The 9249-nt window shown below is 42.2% G+C and overlaps 1 protein-coding gene across 1 annotated transcript in view; it reads right to left on the reverse strand.

Moving 5' to 3' along the window:
* Positions 1 to 326: 326 nt before the first annotated feature.
* Positions 327 to 9249, reverse strand: part of syt16 (synaptotagmin XVI) — a gene marked incomplete at its 3' end in the record, with an annotated part of 34643 nt that continues 25720 nt past the window's right edge. The window contains exons 5-7 of the mRNA XM_080783049.1: positions 2428 to 2895; positions 1338 to 1527; positions 327 to 640 (exon numbers count right to left, since the gene is read on the reverse strand). Of these exons, the coding sequence (XP_080639175.1) occupies positions 327 to 640; positions 1338 to 1527; positions 2428 to 2895 (972 nt within the window). The remainder of the gene's footprint in view (positions 641 to 1337; positions 1528 to 2427; positions 2896 to 9249) is intronic.

Below are 9249 nucleotides of genomic sequence, written 5' to 3' on the forward strand. Positions count from 1 at the left end.
CTTGGGTCCAGCTTCTACACACCCTGGCCAAAGGAGACAAGTCGTCAGATGAAGTGAGAACAGCCCGTTTCGAGAGGCCCGTTTGAAGATTCACTTCAGATCTGTTCCTCCCTTTTACGGCCGAATTAAGTCATAATAATACCCCATCGTCATGTCAACTCAATCACAACAACCGATCCTCTGTCTAAGAAAATTTGCCACAGACTTCTGAACAACTGCGCCGTTAAAACTAACATCCCAACAATCCCTCCCACCTCTAGCTTCATAGGTCTGGACACAACCCCTCCAACCCCTCCGCCCCCTATGCATTACTGCCAGCTCCTCCCCTAACCCTCCAGGAGGACATGCCAGCGGCAGACCTGCTGCCCGCGGCCATCCTTCATGTCCTGCCAGTGGAGCTGCTCCTCTTCCCCGCTGCTGTTCTGTCCCAGCGCCACCCACCCCACCATCTCCTTGCGCTTCATACTGCGCCGGTTGTAGATGGACACCATGAGCGTGACGTCTGAGAGCTGGAACAGAGCCACCTGGAAGACGAAGGTCTCCTTGTAGACAGGGTTGGGCTGGCCCCGACGCACTGATGTCTTACACCGAGAAATCTCCTGGCCCACGGAGTTGAGAAGGGTGAGCCTGCCATAGGTGTCTGCACAAGACACATTCTAGTTCAGTCAGACAACTCTTCGATCGAAATAAATATATTTATTGAACATAAGTCTATCTATAAGCATATTTTGGCATATTATGTCTCAATTCATTTGTTCCCTGTAATTATAAAAAAACACACTTGTGTGAAGTGAGGGGCGCTCTTATAATCATACATCACATTCCGTGCTCAGCCAATCAGCTGAGCACATTCCGTGCTCAAAAACAGACAGACAGACAGACAGACAGACAGACACTCCTAGCACCCCTCAAAGATATCTCTCTGTTTCTGGCACAACAGCGCCACTTTTTCCCCTACTGGTCTGGTACTCATAGTCACATACATAGGTGAACACGGACATTGCTGTTCCTTGGAGTGGTTGCACCACAAAAAAATAATAATAATAATAATAAAAGTCGGCAATTACTATAGTCTGGGCTATAACCTATGTATGTGAAGTGAGGGGTCGATATCGCAATATTTGGCATAAATATCGATATATGACATTTTGTCCATATCATTTCATATATAATTTCATGCAGCCTCACACATGAGGGTCACTCACACACCCAATGTGCAATGTGTGTTTGTGCAATGCATGCACAAACACATACAGGTGCTTGAGTGTATACTGTACATTTGCAGAAGAGATGCAGAAACATGTGTCAGTTGTCAACTGGTACGTTTTATTCCTTACCTGGTGGTCTGTTGATGGCCAGGTTTCGGAAATGGCTTCCCTTTATGATCTCCACAGACATACGTCCTGTTGTGGCGTTGTAGGAGAGGCCCACCAGCAGCTCAGGAACTCCTCCATGGGTCAGAGACTGGGTGGAGGAGGCACTGTCGCTCTGGGACACCGCAGACAGGCTCAGCTGGGAGCCCACACTCTGATGGACACAGAAAGATGGACTTTAACACATTCTGGGCGGGAACCCCTTTTGATGTTTTAAGCATTAATTATACTTTAAAAATAGCAGATCTACAAGCTACGAGCTTGTAGAGCTGCTATTTTTGAAAGATCGTGAAAATGTTGCGCAAATCTTTGAATATATATTCTTTCTGAGTGAACGTTGTTAACTCAAATATTTGCTTCTGGGGGGTCCCTGTTACAACTTATTTTCAGATGGGGGTTGGCGGCCAAGTACATATAATTTTGGGGGTCCTTGACATGAAAATGTTTGAGAACAAGTTGAACAACTGACATAGAAAGATGGGATTTTCAGAAAACTGTCAGGATTTAGAAGACATTTGTAGATTTTGTATTTTTTTATATTATGCTGCTGTTGTTGCACAGTCTTGCGGAATACCACACCAACATTTCACTACTTGTACTTGAACATGTGAGTGACAAATACGTCCTTCTTCTTGATGGCACTTACTCTGATCTTCATGCACTCTGGATAAGAGCATCTGCTAAATGCCAAAAACTGTAAATTGACTAACTATCTCACAAGCAGTGTTATTCTGAGAATAGCCTCGGAAACCCATACGTTTTTATTTCCAGGGAGAAAAAAAAAGTCTGGGTCCGAGTCCACTTCAATATGGCATAGAGTAGCACAAACGTTGATCACTCTCTGCTGATTTCTGATCGTCTGCACCTTTGTTAAATTGACGCACACACGCACACCCACACACACACACTCCTCTCTCTCTCTCTGTCGCTCTAATTAATTAGTCTCATGTCCAGCAGCTGCGCACAGTTTCTGCCGGCGGATCCTGCCGGGAGCTGCCTATGCCATAGAAGGCATAGGTGAGTTCCAGGCTATTCTGAGAGTGGAGCCTCTCACCTTCAGGTTGCTGCGTGGCTCCAGCACCAGCATCATCTCTGTCGTTCCCCCATCGGGGTCGAGTCCCCCGAGTCGGAGCACCTTCTCCCCCATCATGCGTTCGCGGGACATTCTGCCACCCAGCGCATAGAGACGGAACCTCAGTGCCGACAGGGCCAAATCTGACGGATCCAGGCGTGAGAAGCGGAACGTGTCGTTGAAGTGTGGCAGCGACCCCCGCTGCAAGGAGGTTTTATGCCGTTGTTTTTTGGCGGGAAGCAGGACGGCGTGCACCTGCCACGAGTCCATCCCGCTGCGGCCCTTGTCAGGGATGTCCCTCGCCGTGATGACGGTGACCAGGAGTTTCTCTGTGTCAGGGCGATACTCCAGGGAGATGACCAGGTCCCCACATTTGGAGATGGGGGGTCGGGGGTCGACACTGACAGGCTGGGGGAGGGGCTCCTCCAGTGGGACAGCAGGGTGGTCTTGCTGGGGGAGGTGAAAAAACATGATACTGGTTGTTATTTGAAAGTCAGTCAGGGATCAGTGCCTTGCCCAACAGTTCATCCAACCCAACTCTCCATAAGACTCCATTAACTTTCTGATTTGGATGTTCTTTTTTTTTTTTTTAAACTTTGTTTTTATTTTGATTTTTCAATAAACGGATGGGTCACATTGGGCATCACAGTACATATCGTAATTGTTACAGTTCTTTTGTTACATTTCTTTTCTTGAACTTTCACAGTGTTAACGGGTCTCTTACAGTTCCAGGAGAGTAAGAGTATTTTCAGAGTGTCTCAGTTCGTTCATTACCAGGTACAGGTGTCATGTTAATCTCACATTGTTTTAGGATAAGACAAGAAATAAAATAAAAATAAAATAAAATAAAATAAAATAAAATAAATAAGAAAAGTAAAGTACATGAAAAATAGAGTAAACTACGGAACAAAAAGAGGGGCAAACAAAGGTTAAAGTAAAAACATGAGCGCAACAGATACATTTATAACATCCTTTCATACAAAATGATTTACAATATATCTATTCCCATATATAATATCCATTTCAGCCAATATCTGTAAAACTTTTCTGTGCTTATCCTGACGGCGAAGGTAAGTTCCTCCATTTCGTATATGTTTTGTACAATGGCTGTCCACTCTCCTTTCTTAGGCGGGCTTTTATCTAGCCACTTTTTGGTTATTGCCTTTTTAGCTGCCACTAGCAGTATTTTAAGAAGGTATTTGTCTGGGGTACTAAGATCCTCTGGTATGTTGCACATGTAGACACTTGTAAATTCAAATTCAGTCTCAAAGCCCATTATTGCATTAATGTCTGATATTATTTCTAGCCAAAATGTTTGTATTCTTGGGCAGTCCCAGAATATGTGGAAGTGGTCAGCCATTGTATTATTGCATTTCCTCCAACAGTTCCCTGCTTCCGATGTCCCACTCTGTAGACTTTTTATTTTCGGTGTAATGAAGAATCTTATCATATTTTTCCACGAGAATTCTCTCCATAAGCCTGAACTAGTGGTCGTTGATATCATATTACATATATTCAGCCATTCTTCTTCTGTGATGGTTATATTTGCCTCCTTTTCCCATTTAAGTTTGACATATGAAGTGGAGTGATTTTTAGTAGAAAAAATATTCGAATATAGTTTTGATATGAGTTTTTTTGTGGTTTCCCCTTTATAGGCTTCTGTAAAGATGTAAATAAGATCTGTTTCAGGTTTGTCTGTTTTTATGTTTTTATCAAAATGGTGCCTTAACTGTAAATATCTATAAAAATCCTGTTTTTCCAGGTCATGTTTGTCCTTCAGATATTGGAAGCTTTGCAGGCCTGTATTGGATGAAATCAGACAGTACGTTGTTATACCCTCCCAGGTCCATCTTTTGAATCTAGCGTCCATCTGGGCTGGTGTGAAATCAGTATCATATGCTATCCATTTCAGTCTCTGCACCTCTTTATCTATCTTTTGGGCCTTACATTCCTTAAACCAGATGTTCAGGGGGACTTTCGTCCATTTACTTAATTCTCCTGAGTGCTTCCTCATGAGAGTCCTATCACCCAGCACTGCCTGGAGGGGGACATCCAATTGATTTATTTCAATTTCCTTCCATTTTGCATCATATTCTGGATTACACCAACAAACTAAGTATCTTATTTGTGCCGCTTTATAGTAGTCTTCTAGACACGGGAGAGACATACCTCCCTCATCTTTAGGCAACTGTAATGTTTTGAAACGTACTCTGGGTTTCTTACTTCTCCAGACAAACCTGGAGATGGCTCTATTCCAGTTGTCAAATTGTTTTTTTGGTATTTCTACCGGTAAGGATTGAAAGAGGAATAGTAATCTTGGCAGGATGTTCATTTTTACGGCTTCTATTCTATCATGCATACCAAACACCAGGGGGGCCCATCTGTCTAAGTCTGATAGTATTTCCTTTGTAATGGGGTCATAATTTTCGCTGTAGATATTTGTCAGGTCTTTTGGTATATTGATACCCAGATATCTAATAGTTTTCGCATTCCATTTAAAATTGTATCTATTTCGTATATTCTCATGGGGTGAGTAGTTAAATGAAAGGACTTGGGTTTTGTCTATGTTCAGTTTGTATCCAGAGTATGTACCATATATTTCCAGACAGGCCATGAGCTTTGGTAGACTGGTCTCTGGGTTAGAAAGTGTCACCAGTACGTCATCGGCATATAAACTAATCTTATGCTCCGAGGCCGAACCTTTCATTGAAATCCCTAATATAGAGTCATCTTCCCTTATTGTTTGAGCGAGTGCTTCTATGAATAATGCAAAGAGGGCGGGGCTTAAGTTACAGCCTTGACGGCAACCACGTTCCAAGTTGATTGTGTTTGACAGGCTGCCATTTACTTTGATTCGGGCCGTCGGTTGGTAGTACAGGGATCTGAGACATTTTATAACCTGTTCTGTAAATCCAAAGCGTTGCAGTACCATGTATAAGAACTCCCAGCGGCAAGCATCAAATGCTTTCTCGGCGTCAAGACTAATTGCCAATGACGTAGCGTTGTTCCTACTCATACTGTCTACCAGGAATAGTGCACGTCTGACATTATCTTGTGTCTGCCTGTGTTTTATGAAACCACACTGATCTGTGTCTATTATATCTGGAAGTATGTCTTCTAGTCTTTTTGTCATTATCGAAGCAAATAATCTATAGTCTATATTGAGTACCGAAATAGGCCTGTAGGAGCTACATTCTGTTTTGTCTTTGCCTGTTTTTGGTATCACTGAGATTATAGCCTGTCTCCAGGATACAGGTGTTTCTCCCCCTTTAAGTACATGGTTAAAACAACTCTTGAGTGTGGGTATTAGTGAACCTCTAAATATCTTATACCATTCGGCCGGGAAGCCATCACCCCCTGACATTTTGTTAGTTTTCAATCTGGATATAGCATTGTCAATTTCCAATGTTGTGATGTCTGTGGTTAACAATTTATTTTGTGTTTCGCCTATTGTTGGTAAATCCAGGGATTCCAGGAAATTCTGTACCAGAGGGGGTTCTGCTGCTATTGGTTGAGAGTATAACCTTTTATAGTATTTTTCAAATGATTTCTGTATTTCTTCCGTAGTGTGGCTCAATTTGTTGGTGTCAGGATCCTTAATTTTGAAGATTGACCTTTCATTTTGTTGTTTGCGTAATTTCCATGCCAACACTTTTTTCGCTCTGGGGCCGTTTTCATAATATTTCTGTTTAATGTATTTGAGTTTTATTTCCACTTGTTTATCCAGTATCTTGTTTAGCTCTAGTTTTGTTGTGCGTATTTGTACCAGTAGTTGGGGGTCATTTGAGTCCATATGTCGTTTCTCTAATATTTCCAAGTTACTAGTTAAATCATTGACACGTTTTTGTTGCATTTTCTTGTGACTAGCCGACCACATTATTAGTTTCCCTCTCATCACTGCTTTTGCCGCGTCCCATAATATATCAGGTGTTATATCTTCGGTGTTGTTAAGTTCCAAGTATTCTTTTATTTCCTTTATATTGTATTCCTGGAATTGGGTGTTATTTAGAAGGCTCGTATTTAATCTCCAAATTGTGTTTCTCCGTTGAACATCCAGGTGGAGCTTCAGGTATACTCCTGCATGGTCAGAAGTGTCTTTTACCCCAATCTTACAGTCTATAATCCTATGTCTTTCTGTGTTAAACATGAAAAAGTAATCAAGTCTACTGTGTACCCCATGTGGGTGAGAGAAGTAACTAAATTGTTTCGTTGTTGGGTTAATATCTCTCCATACATCAAACATCCCCATTTCTTTAACCAATTTTTTAACATACAGTGATTCCTGGTTAATTATTTTTCGTGGGTTTGAGGAGTCCTGGGCTTCCATCTGGATATTAAAATCCCCGGCTGCAATTAGCGTACCTGTGGTTTCGGTGGTAATTAGCTCAAATATTTTTTTTGTTAATAATTTATCCGAGCCAGGTGGTCTATAAACATTGAGTAATGTTACTTCCCTAGAATCAAGAAGTCCTTTAACCAAAATATAACGTCCCTCCTTGTCTGCAATTTGTGCATTGAGTTGGAAAGTGACCTTATTTGAAATAAGTATTGCGACACCCCTAGTATGTCCATTGTGTGATGAATAGAATGTATTTTTAAATCCCAGTTTCTTCAATTTTTCATGTTCATCTCGTTTCATATGTGTTTCCTGCCAGAAGATTATTTGTTGGTCTTCTCTTTTCATTTTAGCTATAAGCTTGCTCCTTTTAATTGGTCCCTGTAGCCCGTTAACATTGAGTGTAACTATTTTATATTCTTGTTGTGACATGTGTTGTCCATTGGTGTACAATTATTTTCATTGTGAGCCCGGGTTGACCTTAACTTGTCAAGTGTATTTTTAGCAACAGCAACAATCATCAGAATAAAAAACAAAAACATAAATAAAATTGTAACTTCCAAAGTTGAGGTTTCTTCTGTAAGCAATACCTCAAGAGGAAAGGTAATCCTCTGTGTGACAGAAGGCCTTTCTAGCACAAACTCACTGTTATACTGTGAATCGGTGCACATGACATCAGATGGAGCCCTTGGTCTCCCAGACAACAGGTCTATATTAACATCAAACGTCCGAGTGTAAAACAACCTATCAGGTAGGCATTTAGTGTTCATAGATGAATCCGAGCAATGGTAGTTTTGTTAAAGAAAATAATACATATACAAAAGTATAAATAAAAGCAAAAGAGAGAATAAAGGAGGAGGGATGGGCCACTATCTGGTACTACATTCCATTCTGAGTTCAAAGGTTTGTCTCCCAATCCTGTCCTTGTACTTCCAAGTAACCCCCCCCCCACACACACACACACACATACACATACACACACACACCCACACACATACACTCACACCCATGTAGAAATACTAACTCACAGTAGACATGTATGTCATCCCTAAAAACGTTATAATAATAATAAATTAAGTAAAGGCAGTATATACACATATATACATACAGGCATATATACATATATACTCATGCACACAAACACTCTCATCCATCCCCACTTGCAAAACACACACCTCCCACACGCGCGCACATACATATCTATATCATGAGTATGTATGTATCAGACTTTTGATCAGGGACGTAGATATACTGTCCTTAACCTGGACTCCTCCTCTCAAAGAATTACCCCTTTGTGCGCGCGCGCACATCATCACACACACAGTCACACACACACACACACACACACACACACACACACACAAAACTACCGTTACATTTTCGAAGGAAAAAGAAAAGCACTGATATTCGGTCTTGTTAAATAATAAAAACAACAAAAGTGTTTTGTATAAAATAAAGCAAGCGAAAACAATCAGAGATAAAGAGAAAGTGAAATAAAACAAACGGGGGTCCACATCTCACTGTTTTCTTTTAAGTGTAGGTGTTAACCTTGTTATTCTGTACATTGTTCTTTCTGTAACAGTGTGTTTTGGTCTTACCCCATCGTTGATTAGTCAGCGTTAAAGGTTACTTGTTTTCAGGCAGTGATGTCCTCCTCCTCCGGTGGTAGTGGTCGCGGAGTTGTTGGGGGGGTTGTGGTGGTGCGGCGGAATTGCAGAAGCCTCTGTGTTGCTCTCTGCAGTGCGTCTTGGTCAAGCGGTGTCTTTCTCCCCACCTTCCTCCACGTTGATTTCCTCAGCGTCGTCAGGCTATCCGCGGTGGTAGTTGTGGTGGCGGTGGGTTGAATTCTTCCCTCTTCTTCGGCGTCCAGGACCCCCCTCTTCTTCAAGTCCTCTCTGGCTTCCTCCATGCTGTCGTAGGTGACGGCGGGTCCCGTGGGGCGACCAGCCCCGTCGTAAAACACGCGTAGTTTTGTCAGCGGGGGTGTTTGAAATGCGATTCCTTTATTTTTAAGGAGTGAGCGGATTGGGGCATATGCCTTTCTCTTCATCTGTATTTCCTGAGGGTAATCATTGTCAAAGTACACCCTTTTGCCGTTTAATAGGACGACTTTTTTCTTCCATGCTGCGTTACGTACCAGCTCTTTGGTCTTGTCCTCCAGGAAGCACATGATGATCGAACGGGGGGTGGCGGTCGGCGGTGGTTTGGGAATGAGAGATCTGTGGCAGCGTTGTATGCCCAGGTCAATGTCGAGTGCCAATTCAGTCTTTATGAAGTTATTTATGAATCCCATCATGTCATTCGCCTCGCTGTTTTCTGCCACATTATATAAACGCAAATTTTGTCGACGAGACCTTGTTTCTAAATTCAAAACCTTCTCTTGTAGCTTCTCGTGTTCTTGTAGTAATGAACTCAGGACTTCGTTAGCGTCTTCGCTCCATTCCTCGACGCTCGCCACCCGCCGCTCT

This window comes from Protomyctophum bolini, assembly GCF_963924005.1.
Source record: "Protomyctophum bolini genome assembly, chromosome: 15".
Lineage (NCBI taxonomy): Eukaryota > Metazoa > Chordata > Actinopteri > Myctophiformes > Myctophidae > Protomyctophum > Protomyctophum bolini.